Source organism: Eimeria tenella, genomic scaffold (genome assembly GCF_000499545.2).
Source record: "Eimeria tenella Houghton genomic scaffold, Eth_scaff83, whole genome shotgun sequence".
In the NCBI taxonomy this organism is placed as follows: domain Eukaryota; phylum Apicomplexa; class Conoidasida; order Eucoccidiorida; family Eimeriidae; genus Eimeria; species Eimeria tenella.
Window position 1 is genome coordinate 23,865 of NW_013543459.1, and position 23,590 is coordinate 47,454.

General features: G+C 50.9%; 2 protein-coding genes across 2 annotated transcripts, besides 1 other annotated feature; both read left to right on the plus strand.

Annotated features, from left to right (window-relative positions):
* Positions 1 to 3,191: part of a repeat region that runs on past the window's edge.
* Positions 3,192 to 6,175: 2,984 nt separating this feature from the next.
* Positions 6,176 to 8,941, plus strand: ETH_00025850 (Beta strand repeat-containing protein, related; the record flags this gene model as incomplete). Its single annotated transcript, XM_013378405.1, has 1 exon — positions 6,176 to 8,941. One exon carries the CDS (start codon positions 6,176 to 6,178, stop codon positions 8,939 to 8,941), a length of 2,766 nt encoding a protein of 921 aa, XP_013233859.1.
* A 4,465-nt stretch (positions 8,942 to 13,406) lies between these two features.
* Positions 13,407 to 22,904, plus strand: ETH_00025855 (SNF2 family N-terminal domain-containing protein, putative; the record flags this gene model as incomplete). Its single annotated transcript, XM_013378406.1, has 16 exons — positions 13,407 to 14,158; positions 14,428 to 14,503; positions 14,901 to 15,494; positions 15,695 to 15,957; positions 16,246 to 16,419; positions 16,577 to 16,797; positions 17,344 to 17,516; positions 17,731 to 17,853; positions 18,292 to 18,482; positions 18,782 to 19,045; positions 19,243 to 19,536; positions 20,000 to 20,065; positions 20,770 to 20,898; positions 21,436 to 21,517; positions 21,652 to 21,774; positions 21,981 to 22,904. 16 exons carry the CDS (start codon positions 13,407 to 13,409, stop codon positions 22,902 to 22,904), a joined length of 4,449 nt encoding a protein of 1,482 aa, XP_013233860.1.
* Between the last annotated feature and the right edge of the window lie 686 nt (positions 22,905 to 23,590).

A 23,590-nucleotide genomic window follows, 5' to 3' on the forward strand; every position in this document is an offset into this window, starting at 1 on the left:
TTATCTTCTGCAAGTTTGATCCCCGCAGCAGAAATGGTATAACCCAAATATGTAATTGTTTGCCCCGCAAACTTGCATTTGCGGAATTTTGGGTAGAACTGATGCCTAAGAAAAATGCTTAGGACTTGTCACAGGAGAGAAACGTGCCCGGAGAGATCGGAACTATAGATAAGTACATCATCTAGGTACGCAGTAATGCCCTGTCCCAATAAAGGTTGTAGATAGGCATTAATGTTGGCCTGGAACGTAGCGGGACCACCTTTAAGGCCGAAGGGCATTACTCGGCACTCGAATAGTCCGAGAACGGACCAGAAAGCCGTCATCCACCGGTCTTCCTTGGCCATACGTATTTGGTGGAATCCTGCTTCAAGATCCAAAGTGGAAAAATACTTGGCGCCTCCCAGCATCTCTAGAATGGCTTGAATGGGAGGTTGTGGAAAATCAGGGGCTATCGTAAGGGCATTTAGAGCCTGGTAATTGACAACCATACGCATCTTCCGCTCCCCGGAGCCATCATCACGTTTGTCTACCATGATCGTAGGAGAGCAAATAGGCGAATAGGTCGGTCCGATCCAACCACTGTCCGATAATTTAGCTATCTCCTGTTTGTGGAATGTGAGTTGATCTGGGGTCATACGGTATATTGCAGATTTCGCTGGCAGTTTTCCAGGCACAAGTAGAATATGGTGATCATGAAGGCTTCGGCGGTAATCCCTTAGGTAAGTTATCTGGAAAAGCCGCTCGATACTCCTGCAACAGCTTGGCAATCTCACAAGGAATATCCTGAGTCTCTGTCGAATTTATCCATTCGTCGAACAGAGTGTGCTCGAGTTCTGCCATAGGCCAGGGAGACTCCTCGTCACTCTCCGCTGCCGCCGAGGCGGTTGAGGCCAAAGGACTACGCCAGCCGGAGGACGTGGGTTGATTCCCAATTAACGCGCAACAAAGCGCGCCTTGCCATTCATCCGAGAGCCCTAGGGGCACCGCCGAACCGGCTTCGGGCAAAGCCAGTATGAGATGCAAACCGTGCAATGGAGCCCTGAGATTCTTTGTGTCAGCCGCCGCCTGACGAACGAGCGACGTTATCCGAGCCTTCGCCTTAGTCTTCGCGTGGGATTTATACCTCCTCGGAGGCGGGCGTAGGAATATAGTTGCCTCCTCGGCTGACATACCCGCCACTTGTTTGGCCAATACCTCATATGCTTGCTCTGCTGGGGTCCTTGGGTGGACTACGGTGGGACTGCCACCCTGCAGCTTTGCTTCTCCAGTCCGAACGACCGGTAACTCGCACCACTGGCCATTCGCATAGGTTCGGAGTTTGTCAGACTGAAAATACCAGGCCACCTTGTGTTCCGTCAGCCAATCCAAACCCAAGACTAAGTCATAGGGGACGGTTCCCACTAAGATGTCCCCGGAAAAATGTGCATGTCCGCACCACAGCGTCAATCCCGTCACAACCCGATCAATGCGTAGTTGTGCACCTGTAGCTATGGTGAACCAATGCTCTTCCGGAAGTCTCCGCACTTTCAGCTGCAGTCGTTCGACTGTTTTACGACTAATGAAACTTCTCGAAGCCCCAGTGTCCAAGAGGGCCTCACAAGGACTCCCTGCGAGCTCAACGCGAAGTACCGCCGTCGCACCCATACAACACAACGCTCCCCCTTTGTCGTAAGACTCTTTCGTGCAAGTCTCTCTCCACCAGTGTGGGACAATCTCTGTTGCGTCTGACCTATAGCCGTCTTCTATTGCCTCTGCAGACTTTCTGCTGCTATCCGTCGTCGCTTCTGGAGCCTCTTCACTCAGGATCGACGCCGACCCAGACTCCCACAGCATTTCCGAAGGCGGCTGAGGCCCTTCCGCGTGCCCATCGCTCGTATTAGTTCTTTCCGCAGTGCTGAGGAGTTGGTTTCCTCATTCAAGGGAGACTGGAATGGCATTAGGGCCTGTCGCTACCGCACACATTATCCCTTTGCCATGGCTACGCGGCCTAGAACGCTCGTCTCCAACCACGCCTAGGCCCGCACGTTTAATTCTTCCGTCTTCTCAGTGCTAGGACGGGTGGGCTCCCTACTGCCCTTGTCCACCGACTTGGGCCGGCCTCGTTCATACGTAGGACAGTCCCGAGCGTAGTGTCCCACACCGCCACACTTCTTGCAGATTTCCCCCGGACGTCTGGTACGGTCCCCTTTGCTGGGGCAGATACGTGCCGGATGTCCGCGACCCTGACACTCAGAGCAGTTCGCGTGGGTTTCCCCAGAGCGATTTTCAATTTCCTGGCGCCCACAAGGTCCATTAGCTTGGACGCCAGTCCTAATGACTCGACTGGTCCTTTCTCGGAGTTCCAGCACACTCTGCTTGGGCTCGTAGAGCCGTGTTGCGGCTGTCGCCGCTTGTTCCCACGATTTATATTTCACTTGTCCGTTATTGGTTACTAGAATATGGAGGTCTGTCGGTAGCCCGGTGCAGTAGTAGTCAACGAGTTCGTCGGGGGCAAAACCCAACCCACGTTCCGCTACAGCCGCGAACCGCTCCGTGTATTCCTTCGGGTTACCATTCCACCGTACTTTAGCCAACTCCGTTAACAATTGACTCTAAAACATTGTTTTGTCAAACCGCTCCAAAAGCCTGCGCTGTACTGTTGCCCAGTCGCTTAGGTCGATAGTTCTCCCTAGATACATCCAATACGTTAGAGCCGGGCCCACAAGGCGGTCTATAAGTGCATTTCCCCACTCGCGCGGTTCCAATCCCATCTGGGTGTACCGGCGATCGATGCGCAGCAGAAAGGCCTGCATAGTCCCGCCGTCTTCTGGTAGCATTGGATTCATTGCGCCGGATTCCACGGTCCCCCCTATAACAGTTCTTATCACACTCATAGCGGACTGGAATCGGTCCCACGTGACGAAGGGACTGTCCCCTGGCATAACATTGGTCATAGGTATCACCTGTGGGGGCGCCTCCTTATGCCCATGCGGCCGCTCTGCCACGGTGGGCTTCATAGTCGCGTGGCGATGATGGGCCGGCGTCCCGGTATTTTGTTGACTGACATTGTAGAAGTCTCCTGCGGTGTGGGGCCGATAATGCGTCCATTGCGGAGATGCATCCCTTACCGAGCGAAGGTTTCTAGGCACGAGTTACTAAAACATAGTATTGCTACTCCCAAGTCCGAAAAGAACAAAGATTTCAATCCCGGAGCAGCCCCCAAATGTAGTGCACAGCGCCTACTGCTGCGACTATGCTGCTACCTGCCCCTCGAGCAGACCTACAAACTACACGTAGCGCTGGCCCTTTTCCTGAAAACTGTAGCTTATTTTCATCGAAATATCTTAATTCGTAAGTGTTTCAAAGCTTGTCTGCTCGATTCGCCCCAGTCTGGGAGCTCGCCTCCTAGGCCCTATGGGGAGGAGGCCTGCACTGGTGCCGGCGCTATCGCCAGCCCCAGTCTCCACACAATTTCCACACATTTCACGTATGCAATTGAACTAATGGACAGTTTTTTTTACTTTCATCCTATTAGGAGGGTCCTGTCCCCCTCCAGTGTTGCGACCCCTTGTAGCTCGCTAGCTAGCTATCGTCTCTAGGACACTAGCCAGGCCTCCTGTAGTGCCTGTGCACTACAGGAGGCCTGCACTGGTGCCGGTGCTAGCTCCAGCCACACTCTCCACGCATTTTCAGGCACCTCTAGTGTATGCACGTTGATTCGCAGACAAATTGCCTTACTTTGATCCTCGTAAGAGGGTCCTGTCCTCCTCCAGTGTTGCGACCCCTTGTAAGTCGCTAGCTAACTATCTTCTATAGGTTACCAGCAAGCTCTATTGTAGTCCCAGTGCACTAGAGAGACCCTTGTCTGTCTCATGTTGCTCCAGATTAACGAAATCCTGTGCTATGCACAGCATAAGAACGACTGCCAGTATACACCACATTTGCTCGCTGTACGTTGTATGCATACACTAGCTTTTCCACTACCGCGCATAGGGACCCAAACAAAGTCATTGAGTAGGAAAAGCTGAAATTTTCCTTACTGCAATAGCATCAAGCCACAGGCTACCAGTAAAGCCTTGGCTGGTGTACTTTAAATTTTTATGCGGCAGTATATCAGATCCTTCCGCCGTATTTTCAAGTGCTGAAATCCTATTCCCACAATTCTTAAATTCCAGCCGTACTGCAAAGCCTGTAACACGATAACTGTAGCGCAGTATCGTCAATAAATCAACGACTGGCCATCAAAGCCTAAGCACCACTACAGCAGGAAACACCCATATGCTTGTAGCACCGGTCTACCCGATATAATGCCAGAGCGTGGTAAGCTCATTCCATTTATTCAACGCCATTGTAGTGCCTGCGCACTACACCTGGGGATGACTATGCCAATTCGTAGCCGTGACTTGGCTGATAACGGCCAATCAATTTTAAGTACGGGAGCACTGGAGCACAAAACACTTGAGTTGTGCGCATTTTGTTGGGCCCGTTTCGGTCTTTTCCAGGTAGGCTCAATGCACTAAAGCATCGCCGTGTAAAATACTATTATAGCTTGTCTTTCCAATAGCATTGATCCCAGTTTTGTGAATAGTGTCTCTACTGAGTTCAGGCAATACAAGTCGGATGCCTGGATGAGAGGAAGGTGAAAAGGCTTTTTCATACTCTCCATGGGTCGAAAGCTCTACGTGCCCACTGACGCTGTTCCGCGCCTTGATCTCCAAGTCCTGGATCCAAACTATCTTAGCATGTAGTTGTGCAGAAAAGAGCAAAAGTTACAACGAGGCCATATTCTTTGAAGTGGCCCTTAAGGGACAGAAAATTTCAAGCTCAATTGCGCACGTCAGTACAGGGCGAGTTTGAAGAGAATTCAACTTCACTATCGCGCGAAATCTACACATGTACGAGAAGAGAATCTCAGATAGTGCAGAGAGTAGACCACTACTCAAGAGGAACGTTGAATTCTGCACACCACAAGCTAGAGGTTTTGGAATTCGCTGGGGACAAAGCTGAAGCTAAGTGCCTGTGAAGATCACAACCCAATCGCTAGATTAGCGTGGGGCCTGAGAATGGTGTCCTTAATGTTTCGAATCAATGAATAGGAGTACTAGCAGAGCAGCTTCGAGGATATAACACTCACGCTAAGAGCTTGCAGTTGGCACTATGCGACTCTTTATTGCCTGATTTCTACTGAAATTAATGAAAGTGTGAAGCTGCGCGTCCAACCACAGCTGTAGCAAGCCCTGTTTCCATTTTTACCATACTTTGTTTTGTGTCCAGAATGCCCCCACGTAAGCATGATTGCACTACAAGCCCTAAACCGTTCCCGTGGGAAGTCAAAAGACGTTATCACGGTAAGTCTTGTCAACAGTACTCTACAACCCTTGCAGAACAATTTCAGAATTTCGAGAGGCATCTTCGCATCCGTCGATTGAAACTTTTCGATGAAGCTAATCGAGCTGCAGTGCAACTCTCCACAGAAGTTGATGCGGCACTGAACCAGAGCACCGCAAGAATGAACTGAATGCTTCGACAGAGGCAATACTTGAACCGATAAGCATTTTATGGGACTTTTTTCAGTGTCCAGTTCAACACGACGGTGTTAACTGTGCGCTAGAACAACGGTAGACAGCGCGATCGAGATTGCAAGTGGGGCACCGACGTTGAGACCGTCGGAAATATTTGAAAGCGCATACGTCAAAATTTGCTTCATCAAACAAGGGAAATATGTCTTTGCCGAATGCGCTTGCCTAGGGTGGAACAGAAGGAACGAAACCTCGCCGGAGGGAGACCGGGGCACGTCATTGGGGAAAAAGACGGGAGGCGACGACGGTGATAGAATCACCCGTGCATGCGCCTATGCAAATTTTTGAGTGATTGTGCCTATCAAAAATCTAGTTTTCCTTTTCATGTTAGTTTTCTCCAACTACCCGTTTTTTTGGCGATGCGAAAATAACCACGGCAATCAGAGAAGCAGACGGCATCATATGGCAGAAACCGTTCCATGCTTTTTCACAAATAATGTCGTAAATTTGAGTTGATTTGGAAGAAAGTGTCGAGCGGAACTTCTTGATGCTGAATGCCTCTCGAGTTTTCGGTTCGTAACTGGCGCTTCGACAGCATTCTGCACGGTTTAACGCAAATAAGGTTTCGAGTGGGCCTTCCCCGTGCATTTGAGCCCTGAAGTGCAGACTCAGGTACAATGGCAGACGCATTGTGGCCTGGCCAGGCCGCTGGCCTGGGCCAAGGCTGGGAACAACTAAGGGACGAACCGCTATCGACAAGAGCAAAGAGTCAAGCGGACAGTATGGAGGCTGACAAGCCGGTCCAGAGTTTCCACCCAACGAAAGAGGCGTCTTCTTCTTACCGCTGGAAAAATTTTGCAGCGATTGGGGCAGCGATGCTGTTGGCTCTGACGCTGACGTTAGGAATAACCAAGGCACGACAAAGGGCAGGAACTGACATGGCGCCATCAAAGCCAGAATATTTGCAGCCTTCTGAAGGAAGCCAGCAAGAATTTTCTACAAAACAATTAGAAGACGTCGCCGAGTCCCTGCAAGCCAATAAGGTCCAGGCAACTGTAGCCGACGAAGTTACTGGAGGCACCGTCCCTCCACCTACTCCCGAACAGCAAGCAGATGAGGCTGAAAAGGAGCCACAAGAGCTAGCAGAAGGAACGGCTGAACAAGCCTACTTACAGGCGCAGCACACGCCAGATCCCCCAATCGAGTCAACGCACACAGCGGCGCATGGAGAAGAGGACAAGGTGAAGCCTCGAGCTGCTAGGGCTGCGGGGGGGCCGGAAGAATCAGCAGAATCAGGAAAGGGTAAAGAGGGAACCGGAGGTAGTTCTGTAGCGGAGTCTGGAGCAGGAGAGGAGGAGCCGCCGGCAGGCGGTGACAATGTGATATCTCGAGCTGCTGGGGCTGCGGGGGAGCCAGAAGGCTCAGCAGAATCAGGAGAGAGTGAGGAGGAGCCGGAAGGCAGTTCTGTAGCGGAGTCTGGAGCAGGAGAGGAGGAGCCGCCGGCAGGCGGTGACAATGTGACATCTCGAGCTGCTAGGGCTGCGGGGGAGCCAGAAGGCTCAGCAGAATCGGGAGAGAGTGAAGAGGAGCCGGAAGGCAGTTCTGTAGCGGAGTCTGGAGCAGGAGAGGAGGAGCCGCCGGCAGGCGGTGACAATGTGATATCTCGAGCTGCTAGGGCTGCGGGGGAGCCAGAAGGCTCAGCAGAATCAGGAGAGAGTGAAGAGGAGCCGGAAGGCAGTTCTGTAGCGGAGTCTGGAGCAGGAGAGGAGGAGCCGCCTGCAGGCGGTGACAATGTGATACCTCAAGCTGCTGCACCTGAGACGGCTGAGCTCACTGGAGTAGGCGGTCCTGCGGTGCCGAGGGAGGCTTTTAAGGAGAAGCCGATGCCGCCCGTAGAGGCGCCAGTGCAGCTTGGGCCTGTCACGACTCCAACACCTGAGGAGGAGGCGGCGTCGACAGAAGATGGAGAGTTGATTGGAGTAGGCGGTTGCTCGACACCGAGGGAGTCTCTGGAGGAGAAGCCGACGGCGCCCGTAGAGACGCCAGTGCACATTCGGCCTTTCACGACGCCAACGACTGGAGAAGATGAGGACTCGACAGAAGATCAAGAGTCGACTCGAGAGGACGGTTTTTCGACGCCGACAGAATCTTTGGACGAGATCACGACGCCGCCCGTAGGGACGCCAGTGCAGGATGGGACTTTCGCGACGCCAACGCCTGAAGAGGAGGCGGAGTCGACAGAAGATGCAGACATGACTGGGGAAGGCGGTTTTTCAACGCCGACAGAGTTTTTGGAGGAGATGCTGACGCCCCCCGAAGAGACGCCAGTGCAGGTTGGGCCTGTCACGGAGCCAACGCCTGAAGAGGAGGCGGAGTCGACAGAAGATGAAGAGCTGGCTGGTGTAGACAGCCCATCCCCGCTGACGCAGCCTCTGGAGGAGAAGCGGACGGCGCCCGTAGAGACGCCAGTGCAGGTTGGCCCTCTCACGACGCCAACGCCTGAGGAGGAGGCGGAGTCGACAGAAGATGAAGAGCTGGCTGGTGTAGACAGCCCATCCCCGCTGAAGGAGCCTTTGGAGGAGAAGCGGACGGGTCCCGTAGAGACGCCAGTGCAGGTTGGCCCTCTCACGACTCCAACGCCTGAGGAGGAGGCGGAGTCGACAGAAGGTGAAGAGCTGGCTGGTGTAGACGGCCCATCCCCGCCGACGCTGCCTTTGGAGGAGAAGCGGACGGCGCCCGTAGAGACGCCAGTGCAGGTTGGGCCTGTAACGGAGCCAGCGCCTGAAGAGGAGGCGGAGTCGACAGAAGATGAAGAGCTGGCTGGTGTAGACGGCCCATCCCCGCCGACGCTGCCTTTGGAGGAGAAGCGGACGGGTCCCGTAGAGACGCCAGTGCAGGTTGGCCCTCTCACGACGCCAACGCCTGAGGAGGAGGCGGAGTCGACAGAAGGTGAAGAGCTGGCTGGTGTAGACAGCCCATCCCCGCTGACGGAGCCTTTGGAGGAGAAGCGGACGGGTCCCGTAGAGACGCCAGTGCAGGTTGGGCCTGTCACGGAGCCAGCGCCTGAAGAGGAGGCGGAGTCGACAGAAGATGAAGAGCTGGCTGGTGTAGACAGCCCATCCCCGCCGACGCAGCCTTTGGAGGAGAAGCGAACGGGTCCCGTAGAGACGCCAGTGCAGGTTGGCCCTCTCACGATGCCAACGCCTGAGGAGGAGGCGGAGTCGACAGAAGATGAAGAGCTGGCTGGTGTAGACAGCCCATCCCCGCTGACGGAGCCTCTGGAGGAGAAGCCGACGGCGCCCGTAGAGACGCCAGTGCACGTTGGGCCGTTGGAGGCGCCAAAGGCCGATGCTGAGGCATCGGCGGACACAGATGACGAAGTTGCCCCTGCAGGAGCTCCTTCGAAGCGGCGTCGCCGGAGAAGACGCCATCGGCACCTGTAAAGACACCGGCAGTAATAGGGCCTTTTTTGTTGCAGTTGGTTGAATGCGCGGGTTTTGTAAATGGTGCTGATGTGGCGACTGGAGCACAAGGTCATGAGGCGTTGACAGATTCTGCGGAGGAAACACCGGCGTCACTTCCAGAAAGCCAATGGTCATTCATCTTTCAGGGGCTCCAGAGCCTGGAGAGGAGGCTTGGTGCTGCATTTGGACAAAGACGTTTTGCTAGGCTGTAGAAGCTTCTTGGGCGGACACTGAAAGTTTCAGGATTATTCGTCTCTTTTGGTTTCTAAAATCTCTCTTTTTCGCCAACGAAAGCTTCGGCTCAAGCTGTTGGTGGACATATTTTAGGGCACAGCCTTGAGTTTGCAATTGTCCGCAGTGAAGGCGGTTGCAACTGTGGACGTTGTAGTCATTCTGCTGAGGCACAGCTTACACCTGGCATTGTGCGAGATAGAGCATGCTCCCAGCGTCGCCAAAAAGCACTGGGCACTGCAAGTGTGCCAGTCCTAAGTGGGTCTGGAGTAGCTTACTCTCTGCATAAGGGTTAACTGAAGATGATGTTTGGCAAGCAGAAGCAGGAGTGTCTTTTGTACGTGGTAAGACTCGACCTAAATGATATGGCTTTGGGATGGTGATGTGAAACATGACATTCGACCTGTGACGCTACAGAATTTGACGTTCTCAACAAGGCGCTTTGCCGAATTGACATCAAAAGCCACAGCTTGATTTGTGGATTAAGCGCGTTTTCGGCACTGTAAGAGAAACATGGGATTAACGCGCTTGCTTCACACCTCGCTATCCTTTCCCAACTTGTGACGCTTGCGTGTCTAAATTCATCTTAATCATCTTCGGCAGAGCGAGATAAATATCGTAGCCGGCTCATTGTAAACTCACAAAATATTTAGCCTGGTCCCTTTTGTGAACCGGTCTGCAATGCGGATTGTGGCACAGCAGACTTGTAGCTGAACATGTCTAGAACATTTCTAGGACTCATGCGTGATATGGGTCCTCATGAGGAAGGATGTAGATAGGATTAGTTGGCTGAGTTTTCGACGTTTCTCTTCTTATCTCTACGCAAGAGAAGGCGGGGACAGTATACTTTCGCCTAGTCTAAACTTCACGGCAACGTAAAGAGGGATTGTATTGGAATAGAAGCACGCAGTTCCATTTTGCCCTCTAAAATGGAACTGTTTTAGCTCATTCTTCTACACATTTGTGACTGAGAAGCAATTAGGCGGTCATTGGTCCACAGGCATAGTGTTGTTTAAAACTAGAAGCCAATACACAAACAATAAGATGACAGCAGGCGGTGTGGACGCATCTTGGTCTCTGCGTGTCCCTGAGAACGTGGTTGAAAGCAGTCATATACACATAAGCGATGAGCATAATGCTGCAGTTGAAGTTTGGGCAGCTCTTCACTGATTAGGCTACTTCCTAGAAATAGAATCTGAGGTAGGAAGAAACCACACTTCTTGGCGCCCGCTGACACGCGTACGAAATGACACACTCGAGCTTCAAATTCATTCGTGTTACTGTGGCATATCGAGGTTGGCGGAATTTCCCGCTTACACCCAACTGGCATTCCCGCGACAACATTTTGTGTAGACATAGCAACAAAAGGCATGCTTCAGTACTTTGACTATAAGTGCAAACTAGGAAAGTATAGAGCTTACCGCATCGAATGATTCGATTTTGCGATGAAACACCTGTTTAATTATCAGGACAAAAAGTACCATGGCAACTCTGCAATCCGTTAGTTTGCAACTTGCAGCAATAATGTTAGAATTTATGCTGAGTGAGCAGCGATGCCTGTTTCCTCACTTGCCTTCTGCCTACACTTTTAGTGCTTCGAGAATAACGTTTGTAAATACCTCCTTGCCGTTTCCCTTGGGTGGCCCACCCAAATGTTTCAATTTGGAAAGGCAACATGGCCATAAGCGTTTGGCTGCCGAAGGCTGCTTGCATCAAAGCCAATTTCTCTTGCCCCTGTAATGTAAAATTTTGTGCACCAAGAGCTTTGATGTGGAGCAAGCTTCAACTTTCCCAGAGTGCTAAGAATCTGGATCAAACAATCACTTTTCATATTTATTTCTTGTGAGATTTCTGTCCTCACTGCACTTGCTTTTAGAGAAACTAAAGTTGATGAAATCAGATGACACTGAAAAAGGCGAAGGACAATCCTTCTGAGGAACTCAGAGATGCAGTCAAAGGCAAAAAAGCGTCAGGCCTATAACAACACACAAAGGGACTTACGGTGAAGTTGGTTGCAGTGGCAAATCTAGAGCGGGGAAAAGGGAGGTTTATTACTAAGTGCCATACTACTTCTAGATGGCTAGCGTCCGCTCCAGTAGAACCCCTGAGAGGTTACAAGCTTTAACAGCTGCTCCCAGGATAACTTTTGAACAAGTGCACCCGCATCAGGAACATTTGTTCCTTCAGCGTCTCTCTGCGCGAGAACTCTTAAGGTTACTGTAAGCTGCAGCGGTGCTGAACAAGCATTTAGTATAATATGACAGCACACCTTCCACTCCATTTGCGCCTCCGCTGTCTCGTTCACAAACACTAGAAACATTAAAATAATTCCAAGAAGTGCAACGCTCTCAGGTCATCAAAGTCATACCGGCACTGGACATTCTAAAAGAAAAATGTTTTCAGTTTACGCCGTTCAAATTCTGCGTGGGGTCAGTTGAAACCGGCTGAACGCGAAATTCCCCTTTCACACCACAGAATTGTGACTATTGAACAGTTTAGGCTGCCACGAGACTGCGAAAGCTTATCTCAATGCAGCTTTAGTAAAAACGGTTTATGACACACAGCAAGGACTTTTTCGCGCAAGATGATTCACAATAGAGCATTTCTTCTGTAGTGTAGAGGAAAATAGCAGAACCAGCAAAGGAAGAAGGGCACTTCAAATGCGAACAGCAGCGGACTATGCTTATTCCCCTGACAAAAAGTTTTATCGTCTAACCAGCGACTACTCCCCTAACACTTTCTTCGGTGAGTCTACACTGAAGAGTTTTTTTCCACAACTTCTACAGGCAAAGACTACAATGCACTGCTGTACGTCGCCTATAGGTTGGGGACGGTAACCCATTAGATTTATGGAAATCAGATTCAATCAATTTCTGCCTGTGGTATTCAGCACCGAGTGAGCTGAAGTCGTTTTGGCTTCAGCAGCAAGGAGAGAGGCACGGTGTGATTGCTCGGATCCTTCCTCATAGTCGCTTGTTCCCCTGTAAGTGTGTCTTAATTGTCCCTTCTTAGCAGCTAGGGTGTCGTTTCAGTCTTATCTCTGGCCTTCACGCCTTCCCCTTAAGAGTATTGGTCTACTTCAGTGTATTTAAGCAGGCAAACTCAGCAGTAGCTGTGCTGAAAAGGAACCCGTGGTCACTTGGAAAAGCTTGCACCTAAAATAACTGCATGGTCTAGTGAAACTGTCATCGATCCACGCAGCACCGTACATGCGACACTATGGGGTTCTTTCTTTTTATACAAAAAAATGTATATAATGAAGGACAAGCGCTGGCTGACAGATGCAGTAATCATCAGGAGGTCACAGCCAAAACCAAGCCACCGTCTCACGCCTTGAGGGCAGTGACGCTTCGTGGAGATGACCAGCTGGCGCAACCCTGGACAAGGAGGCAGCCCGCCACTATCTTTCCTCCATCACTGTTTCTAGGCCTGGGGTTGGGTGTCGCTTTTCAGGGGATTACGGCATAGTCGTTAGATCTATCTTTCTCCTCAGGCCCTTCAAAAAGCAAGAATATGTGAGCTGTGGGCTTGGTGAGTGCGTGTCAGAGTGCTTTACTTCTGCATATTGGGACATTGAAGTAAAATGTATTAAGCGCATAGTGCCGCATTTTTAAGGCAAAGCTGCTTCCTCTAGACTCTACACTTCACTTGAAACATTCAGTTTTATTTGCCGCTGAAATTTGTGCGTCTGTTAAGATCGAATTCTTGTTGGACGGGAGACACGGACCTTGTCCCTTCTCTTGCAGGACAAAGGCGAGCTGCTCCTCTATCATGTATATTTCTCAGCTACAAATTATTTTTTAAAGGTTTAACTGACTGAGTACTTTGTTGCTTCAGTGTAACTTTAGGGGGGAAGCTACCTGGCTCTTTTCTTCCTACGAACGCTCAAAAGCACCTGCATGTGGCGGGCTGGCTGGGTTGGGTCCAAGGGCCGGTGTTAGTGCTAGAAGGTCATTTTGTTTCTCCCCTATATCTTCTTTTGGCTTTGTGCTGAATTACTTTACTGACTCACCGAAAATTTAGCACGAGCAGCGCAAAGCACCTTTACGGGGGCCCGCTGGGGTCTGCATGCACATAAATGGATCCCTGGACGTGTACATTGGCGTGACGTTGCTCTCTGAGCATCCCCAGAGGTCTGTCAAGCCCGGCTGCGTCATGAATGCGGGCTCAAGGACTCAGCATATTCAGAGCCCCTCAGCCCTCTAACGCCAGTATGTCCCCCTCTCCTCCGTCCGGGGTCACCTTGACCTCGCGCGAGGGGCTAGTCGCTGCTGCATGCTGCATTGGAAATAGACTCGCAGATGCATTGCCAGCCTTTGTTATGAGCGAAGGCGGGACAGGCTCACATCGTTCCGAGTGCTTTACTCAGAGCTTTCTCCGCCTTCAGCGGAAATTCCGAAACCGCGCAGAGCAGCTGCAGCAACGGCATCAGCAGCAGCAGCAGGAAGAAGCAGCACGCGGCAGATGGGCGAAGCCCCTGTACTGCCCGGACATCTACGGCTTCTCACCTGAGGCCACTGTGGAAGCACAAGCAGGTGAGGGAGAAGGCGACCTAAACATTGACGGGGTCATATCAGCTCTCCTGGAGCGCAGCGGAGCTGCGGCTTCACCCTCACCCACAGCAGCAACAGCAGCGGAAACAACAACAGCAACAACAGCAGCGGCCTCAACAACACCGGCAGGATTGACGGAACTCGACTCGAAGCAGTTTGCTGATGTGGAGCCCTTAAGCAATGAACAGCTGCTGCAACAGCTACGTCTGCAGCTTTTAGCTGCTCGCTACCTACAGCAAGGGGTCCCACCACCGCCTGACCTTATGCATGCGATAGCCTCGTCGCTTCCCAATGGAGTTAGAGAGGAAATGACAACAAGGCCTGTGGTGATGCTCCAGCTATCCAAACAGCTAAGGGCCTACTCGCGTGAGCATGTTCTCCAGCAGCTAGAAGAGCGCAAGCGACTGCTGGAGTAAGTTGAATTGCGTGCTCGTCGGATTATATCTGTTGCCACCTCAGGTTCCCGTGCATTCGTTTCATGTTTGCCCTTCGTCTTCTTTTCCTTGTGCCATCACTCGACCCGTTTGTTGAATACCAGCGGGGCTCAAACTTCATGCGAACATTCTATGTCTCCATTTGTTGTGCGCAAACAGCCAGTTGCTGGCGGGGACCTGTCAGTCGAGCTATGGGGAATCTGGTGATTTGGGGCTGCCTTAGGTGTTCCTTGGGTTGTACGTACAGTTGCGTTTTAAGTGACGATCCCAAAATACGAGAGCGTTTCGAGCATATCTGCAGCCTTCCTGACACAGTCCGACGGGTAACTACTGCCCAAACCATAGACCCTGCACCCTGGCCTTTTGCTTCTTATTCGGTGTCCTCTTCCCCTTAGTTTGTTGATCTTTGTAGCTCTCCTTGTTGGTCTGCCTCTACGCATCTCTCTGTACCCCTGTATTTCGGTTGCTCTGTCCCTTTTGAGTGCTTTCTCCCTTGTGAACTCGCCAGAACTTAGATCTTCAAATACTTGCGCGCGATTAACCCATCGCAGACTTCTTTGGATAGTAGCGCGGCAGCAACATTGCTCTGTGGCATCATCACAAAGTCTCCTTTTTGTTTAGTAGTCTAGATATATTTGCAGCTTTTCCCATGATTCGGCACACTTCGGCTGTACGCAAACCGGAGTGGCTGTAGTCTTTGTGTGTGTTTTGCTGTTGCAGCAAGCGTTACTTGAGCGGCGACTATGCAGTCTTTCTGCATTCCAGCAGCGACTACGACGGAATATTCTGCGTGAAGCGCAGCAACAGTCTCTCCCTTTGGCCGAGCTCCTGCTGGAGCCCCAAGCCCCTAGAAGTGTTCACGAGCAGGCCCTCTCTTGTGGCTGCTGCTGCATCAGCTGTTGCAAGGGCAGGCCTCCAAATGCTGCTGCGACATCAGCCGCTGTAGCCGATGATGCACAGGCTTCAGCTGCAAGAGTGGCAGGAGGGGCAACGACAGGAGGGACGACGGCAGCAGGGACAACGCCAGCAACAGTTACAGCAACAGTAGGACTACCAACTCCAGCAACCACAACGGGGGCTACAGGAACTGCAGTCCTCCCCTTCCCCGTTTCCTGCTGCGGTTGCTGCTGTGACACCAGTTGTGCGTCCTTCGCGGCATCAACTGCCCCTTCTTCTGTTGTAAGCAGCTGTGTCTCTACTGCGCCTGCTGGACCGCAACAAGGGGCAGCAGCCCGTGCTGCATTATTTGCTGCTCTAGATCCCTTAGGACTAGCTGACGTAGAGGGTTCGGAGCTCGCTCAGAAGGCTCAAAGGGTGAGCTATCCCGACGACCAGAATCACTCCCTGGTCACGAAATTGCCCGACAAGCGGCGCTTGAGTTCAGAGAAGGGTGCCTATCCATTCAAGCGTGCTTTTTGGAGCAGCTTGACTTTCTGGCACAAGTGACGTGCAATACATGTGTACACGGTGCACTTGTTTGACTATCTCAGTGAGTCTGCTTTTTTTTGTCCTAGGCTCGAGCTGTGGCTGCATCAGCTGTGCGCTCTGTTTTCTCGTCGGCGAACCTGCGGTGCTGTCTGTACACCCCAAGCGAAAGAAGAGAGCAGCAGCTTCGCCTTGCTTGGGAGCGGGTGGTTCAGCAACAGGCTGGCTCTCTCCACAGACAATGGAGGAGACAACGTGAAGAGGCGGCAGCCTTGGCAGCGGAGGCAGCCTCACAAGTTGCACAGATAGAGCAAATGAAGCTTGTAATAAGAGAGAAGGAACAAAAAGAACGGTACGCCAATGTTCTTCTGCTACAGTTTCAGCTTTCTCTGCACCTGACCGCGGTTGCCCCGCCCCCATGTGTTGCTTGACAGTAGCAGAGGAGCTTCCTGTGATGGCGACAGCATCACTCCAGCAGCAGCACCAGCCACAGCTATAGCACTACAGTTATCGGTGGCAGGACCCACGTATAGCAAAAGCCGTATCAACAGCAGCACAAGCTACTGAGCCCATGGAATTATCGCTGGCGGCATCTGCTGCAGCCGTGGAGTCTGTTTCATGTGCTATTGGTTGCTCTAAGGATGCGCCTTTTGAAGGAAAATGATTTGGAGGCTTACACGAAACTTGTGAAGCAGACAAAAAATGAGAGGCTTCAAGAGCTGTTGACTGCGACCGAAGAATTTCTGGAATCTCTCGGAAGAAAAGTGCAGGTTCAGAAGATGGAGACGGACAAACTGTTGGCGCAGTCTCAGCCGTAAATGCACTACATTTTGGGGGCACCAGTCCCAGCTTCTTTGACTCTTTATATTACTCCAGAAAAGTGACAGCATAGCCGTGCTTCTCGAGTGCCCCTTTGGACTTTGTGCCGACGTATTCAGCTTTTGGGCTGCACGTTTGCATTTTATGCTCAGGTCTGGGGACGGAGGCGACAGCACCACGACCATTACGGAGGGGCCGTGTGGTAGTAACAAGGGCTTAGGGTCTCGCGATCGCTACTACACGCTATCTCATGCAGTGCGGGAGGAAGTGCGACAACCAGAGTCTCTTGTTGGGGGCACTCTGATGCCTTACCAGATGGCGGGGCTGCAGTGGATGCTGTCTCTGTACAACAACAACCTTCATGGCATTTTGGGTGCGTTCTTGAGACTCGCGCCTTCTCTGATGAGTGTGGAGTGTATCAGTAGCTCAATTGAATTCACGCCCCTTGATTCTGTTTAGGAATATGGTTCTCTCTGGCGGGCTGTGCCAGCATTCGGCTTTGCCTCCACATAAATACACATGCACGTTTGCAACTACACGCAAGTAATTACATGCGCATCCCTTTTGATTTGCATATATATATGCGCATAATCATATATGCACAGCCGCTTCCATTCACAACTACTTACATGCAGGCGTGCATTTCCGAATATGTATGTGCAAGCAGATTCGGGCAAATGCATTCACGTATCTGCGCAAGTGCAGAGGCATAGATTTACAAGATGCACGAGGATGCATACGAATGCTCGCCATCTACCTTACACTTGCATCAACTGCCGTTGGGTGTATCTCTACGTGTATTTTATTGCATTTGCCGTACGAATTCGCCGAGAAGTTATAAAATTCTTTGGGCTTTCTTGCTCTAGGGCGCTACGTGCTACAGCTACTGTTTCTTCTGCGGCGGTTCTTGCTGTTGCAGCTGATGAAATGGGTCTAGGTAAGACGATCCAGACGATAGCGCTACTGGCGTATTTGAAGGAGTTTAAGAATAATGGAGGACCACATCTCATCATTGTTCCTCTCTCGACACTGTCCAACTGGGCAGACGAGTTCGAGCGGTGGGCACCCTCGCTGAAAGTGATGTTATTCAAGGTCAGCAGCATATACTAGTGCCCTCAAGCCACAAATAGAAAGCATAAACTCTCACGGCACGTTTCAAACCTCCCCAGCCGCAAAGAGGATTGAAAAGGGCCGGACACGAATTCTGAGAGACCGCGGTGTGGGCGGATAAGAGAGTGAAGGCTAGTATTTAGGGTTCAGGACTATGACTTTAAATCTTTGAGTTGCGGTTTTGTGATTGCCGTAGGGGGCCCGCCTTGAGCGTCGACAATTGCAGCGTCAACTGAAGCAGATCGACTTCAATGTCTGCTTAACTACCTTTGACTTAGCTATTAGGGAGAGGAGCGCCTTGGCCACTCCCAGTTGGAGGGTTAGTTCTGGAATGATTGCTTTTCGTTGTGTTGTCTCCAGTATTGATTGCCGCTGCTATCCTCGCGCTCGCCGCCTCTTCTGCCTGTGCCTTTTGCTGTTGCTGACTGTGCTCATCTTCTGCTGATTTACGGTGCACATGGCAAAATATTTGCCTGCATCACCTCCGCTGATGATAACCCTTGTCTGACATCTTTTGGTTAGCACTCTTCAGTCGCGAGTGCTTGTACTGCAGCACCAGCAGCTGCTGCTACCGCTACCAATATGTGTGCTGTGGTGTGTTATCCATGCTATCCGTGGCTTTTGATACTTGGAGACGGTATTTGATTCCGCATTGCAACATTTGCCTGTTGCACGTATGCATCTCCATTTCCTCCTAACTGCTTCTGCATGTTCTCATCCTTTCTCATATGTCCAATTGTTGGGTACTGTGCCGCAGCACCTGGTGGTGGACGAAGGCCACCGCATGAAGAATAGCAAATCAAAATTTCACTTGTCCGTCTCCTCTTTTTCTGCCTCTCACCGCCTGCTGTTGACTGGCACTCCACTCCAAAACAACCTAACAGAGTTATGGTCCCTTCTTAACTTTCTTCTCCCCAAGATCTTCTCCTGTGCAGAGGACTTCGAGAAGTAAAGCAGCACGCTTCAATCAGAGTCATCTGACAACCGCGTACTTGTTCTCTGTGTCTCTTCTCTGTTTTTTGTCTTGCTTACTTGCTCTTCGTCTTATTTTCCGCCAGATTTCCAGGTTTGTGTGGATTAGATCTACTTAGGTTTGCGACTGTCCTTGCGCGAGCTTGCCTCTTTTCAATGCCTCTTCCGTTTCCTTGTCTTCCGTTCCTTTGTGTATGTGTTTGCCCCTCTATCCTTCTTCGTTTTTCATCGCGTTTCTCACAGTGTTATTTTGGGTCTCCCTGCATGTGCTGCAGGTGGTTTAGTCAGCCGTTTGAAGTGCATGGAATGAGTGTGGAGGGGACACCTGATGGGGGCTCGAGTGGGGGCTCTCTGTTGAACGAGGAGGAACAGCTGCTGGTTATCAACCGTCTGCATGCAGTGCTAAGGCCATTTTTGTTACGGCGAGTTAAGAAAGATGTGCTAAAAGATATGCCGGACAAGAAGGAGTACTTGGTACACATTCCGCTTACAGAATGGCAGAGGCTCGTCTACAAAAACCTGCAGGACAAGGGACTTAGGTTCGATATAGAAACCCTAGCTTCTAATCCCCCAATGAAGCTCAGATAAGATTTTCTTAAGCCGCTAAGCCATGCGTCGCAAAGCTGTAAACTTAGAGATATGCACATAGGCTATGCCAGGTGATACGCTGACTTTCGTTATGTGAAACGTTCAGGATTTATTGTTAGGGTTCGGGTTCTTTTCGGTGTTTGCGCAGCTATGCTCGGGAGTTTTTTAGCAAGCGTAGCCTGCACAATACATTAATGCAGCTACGAAAAATCGCGAACCATCCGTACCTGTTTGTGGATGAGTATGCACTTGACGAGACACTGGTGACATCATCTGGGAAGTTTGAGTGTCTGGACAGGATGCTGCCTAAGCTGATCCACTTCAAACACAAAACTTTAATTTTTTCTCAAATGACGCAAGTCCTTGACTTGATGGCCGATTACTTAGACATGAGGGGTATCAAACACGAGAGGCTTGACGGCTCCGTGGGCTTGCAGGAGAGGTCAGGTTGAAACAGTTTGTAACCCTAAGTCTAAAAGTCAGCGCTGCCATGTTTGCTGAGCATCAAGCTCTGCATGCACGGTAGTTTTGGCTCAGTGGCACTTGTATACACGAACAACGGAGGGATTTGGTTTAAAGTTTAGTGTTAACGCAGGGAGTGTATATTGCGAGATATCAAGTGAAATGCAGACCATGCTCGCGGCTTTTGGCAGCACGTGTCAGTTGTTCAGCCCTCAACATCCGTACTTAAACTGTGCGTGCTGTGAGATTTTTTGAGGTGTGTGCTTCTGTTCACGTAACCATCACCCCTGGTCCTTTTCTTACCTCGATTCTTAGCCTGTCTTCATGGCTCGGTGTATTATATTTTGCCTGACGAATGGCCATTCTCTGTATGCGTTTTCCGTTTCTTTTTGCTGCATGTATGAGGTTTTTCCCCTCTCGTGTTTCCCTCGGTGTTTCCTTAGGAAAGAACGCATCGACTCTTTTAACCAAAAGAACGAAGATGCGATGGTTTTTATGCTATCAACCAGGCAAGAAAATCCCACAGATAGAGCAGCATCCCTCTACTCCAGCCAGAAACAGCAGCAGCAGACGGAGAAACACCAGAAAAAACAACAGCAGCAGCAAATGCAGCAATAACGATAGCAGAAGTAGCTCCAGCAACAGCTGCAGCAGCAGCCGTAGTTTCCACTAGAGTATGACAGCGCCTATTTGACGTTGCTCCTCGAGTTTCTACAACTACGTTAATGTGCTTGAAAAATAGATACAGACCTCATGAGCCTCGCATTTATACAACATGTGCGCATCTGGATAACCATAGTGGCCCTCATGGCACGAATGTCCGCAACGCAGGAAATCTACATGCGGGCACATGAAAGTCTACTCACGCACGCCCGTCATTTTCTGTGCATTAGCAGTATTACACATAAGGACGTGAAAACATGCGTAGACTCACATCTCGGCGCACCATGCACGTTTACTAGAGATGTTACACATAACCATTTTGCCACTACTAGCCTTCACAAAAATATAAGAGAAGCTGACTGATGGTAAGTACTCGCATTTATGGATAATATACATGTGAATTAAATTTCGGCAGCTCTGTTGGTCTTTGACGTGCTTCCAAGGGGGCAGGATGACAATCTTACAAGCGAGCTTGGTGTATTTGTGACTGTTTCAAGGGGCATTCTTGGTGGGGTGCAGAAAGGCTGTCGGGTGTCTTTACGCGACGCAGGGCGGGAGGGCTGGGCCTGAACCTACAGGCTGCAGACACTGTAATTTTGTTTGACTCGGACTTCAACCCTCACCAAGACCTGCAGGCCATGTGCAGAGCTCACAGGGTGGGACAGACGAAGCAGGTCAAGTAAGCTTCCTCCGTTTGTCTCTTGTTAGTGCAAAGCTGTAGAGACCTGAGGCGGGAAAGCGCTGCCCCTCCCTGATGTTGCCTCTATATGCCGCGCTCTTTGTTTCAGCTAGTTTTTTTTCATTCCTGTCTGCGTCTGAATTTTATCGTATCGCCTCTAGAGAGACAGCTCGCCTCTGTTGGCCACTCTGCATCTGGGCATGAAATTCTTCGTTGCCCTTCTCATTAAGAGGCGTTCGCCTTTTCCTGCACCTCTCAGTTTTGCGGGGCAACGTCCTTCCCCCTCTTTTTTTCAATTTCCCTCCTCATTACTGAACCGGGTGTATTTTTCCGCTGCGGATGCATGCATACATTTACGGCTGAGAGCGTCGTGTCATTAAGTGGACTAAACCGACATGCAGAGCATCTGCCGCGAGAAGAAACGCTCGTCGGGATAGTTCATGTAATGCCTGTGTTCTTTCTATCCGTGCCTGCTGTTTGATCCCTTTAGTTTTTTTGTACCATTCTGCTTTTCTTTGAATCTTTGGCCTCTCTTAGGGTATTTCGACTCGTGACAATCAGTGGCGTAGAAGAAGTTATTCTCCAGAGGGCTAACAAAAAGCTGTCCATTGACCAAAAGGTGTGCAAAACCGCAGGTTACGTGGTCGAGCTGCAATGCCTGTGGTTGAACGATCGAGCTTCAGTGCCTATCGACTAGACTTTCAACTTCAGGAATTTAAGTATTAAGTTTTTTGAGATATATGCATCCTTCAGGTGATCCAAGCGGGGATGTTTGACAACAAATCCAGCGAAGACACCCGAGAAGAGAAACTGCGGCTGCTGCTGCTACTGGGCAAAAGCACAGGGACTGACGCTAAGGCGACGACACCTTTGCAGGTGCAGATATTGCAGTTTAGACCTTAACGTTTCGTGGCTATACTTGGAGATTGTGCTGCAAGCTTCCTCTCAAGCCATCCTTGGACAGCCGCTCCACTTCTGGTGGCGATTCCCTCATCTGGTGTTTTGTCACTTTTTAGCTTGACTTGTGTCTTTTGGAGCTAGAGCTGCAGATATAGTTTAACGTGCCTAGGGTGTGTCTGCAGCTCAACCGGATTTTAAGTCGATCTGAGGAAGAATTTGAGTGGTTCAACGAATATGACAAGAAGCTTTTGGGCGTAGACAGTGATGGGCTCTGTCTTGGTGCAGACCGCAGTGGGTCCTTCTCAGAGCAGCAGGCCCTTTACGAGCCGCCTTTGGACGAGGAAGAGGAAGAAGCACCACAAAACCTGCAGGACCAACCTCAGAAGCATCAACAGGAGTTGCAGCAGCAGCAGCAACAGCAGCAGGACCAGCAACAACAGCATGGCACTGCCACGCCCATGACAGCAGAGGGGGAAGAGGAAGTCAAGAATTTTCTAGAGGAAAAAGGGAGAATTATAAAAGCGAAGGAGCTTCCTGACTGGGTACTAGCTGCTGCTGCAGCAGCTGAAGCAGCAGCAGCTGCAGACGCAGCGGCAGCGGCAGAGGTAGCAGCGGAAGCCGAGGCTGCAGCAGCTGGGGAATTAGACGGAGCAGAGACAAGTTGGTTAGTCACCTCCCGCAAGCGGCGAAACATATCCAGGCCAAACTACACAGATGGGCTTTCAGAATCTAAGTACTTGAAGCTAGTTGACAAATATGAGAACGGAGAATTGGCCGAAGAGGACTTTCAAGAGGCCTTGGCGAAGGCGACAGAGAAAGCAGTCACACGGAGGCGACAGAAACCCTCGCCGGCTACAAGCACGACAGGAGGGGTGCAAGGGGGCAACCAAGGGGGGGCCTTAGCCAGCAAAAGAAAACCAAGGAGAAGTCGGCTCTCCAGGGGCACTGAACCTTCACAGGAAACTGCAACAAACAGCAACGATGCCACTCCACAGCACGCACAAGAAAATGACGATCAGCAGCAGCACAAGCAGCAGCAGAGAATGGAAATGGAAATGGAAGAGTCGCCTGCAGAACAGAGTCAAGATCTTGATGCCGCATCATGAGCCAACGGAAAGAGTTCCTCATCTAGCAAGCTACTGTGGGGCTTGTTGTTTAGTAAACTAATGCTCCAGCGTGCCAGACAGTTGTTAAAAGCTTACACAATTTGGATGTCCAGGCCTGCGGCGCTACTACTGTCCTTGGGGGGGATTCATCGGCTTCCTATTGCCGACTGCGTATCTGACTAGCTGTTTCTTTAGTAGGGAAATGTACAGCAGTTGGGCTTGCCTTGTCGGTTGTTTTGCTTGCCTGCTTTCGACGCAACGTTTCCGCAAGGCCCAATCTTACCTTCTTTTGTCAGAAGTATGTCTACTATGGATCTGCTTGCTGCCACGCGGCGGCAAAAAATGGCATCAGGAGGACAGCAGAATACTAGTACGTGTCAGTATTTAGGTGCGAAGAGCTTCCAAAGCAAATAAGCGGCAACCTCGGACCCATTTAGGGAATATTAGCCTTGAAAGCGGAGTTCGCCACCTCCTTCAATCGTCAGGGCACTTTTGTGTGTACCCATGACTTCCTGGCCAGCTCCCCTTCGTTAGCTGCAGCATTCTAGCTGTAGCACCTGTGCTTAGGTGAGCTAGGCAGCAGCGACACTGTTGCCCATTGTGCCGTCAGGCTCGTTGGATTTTTACAGACAGGTGAAACAACGGGGTTCTTCCAGCCTCAGCCCAACTAAGGTATAAAAGGCAGC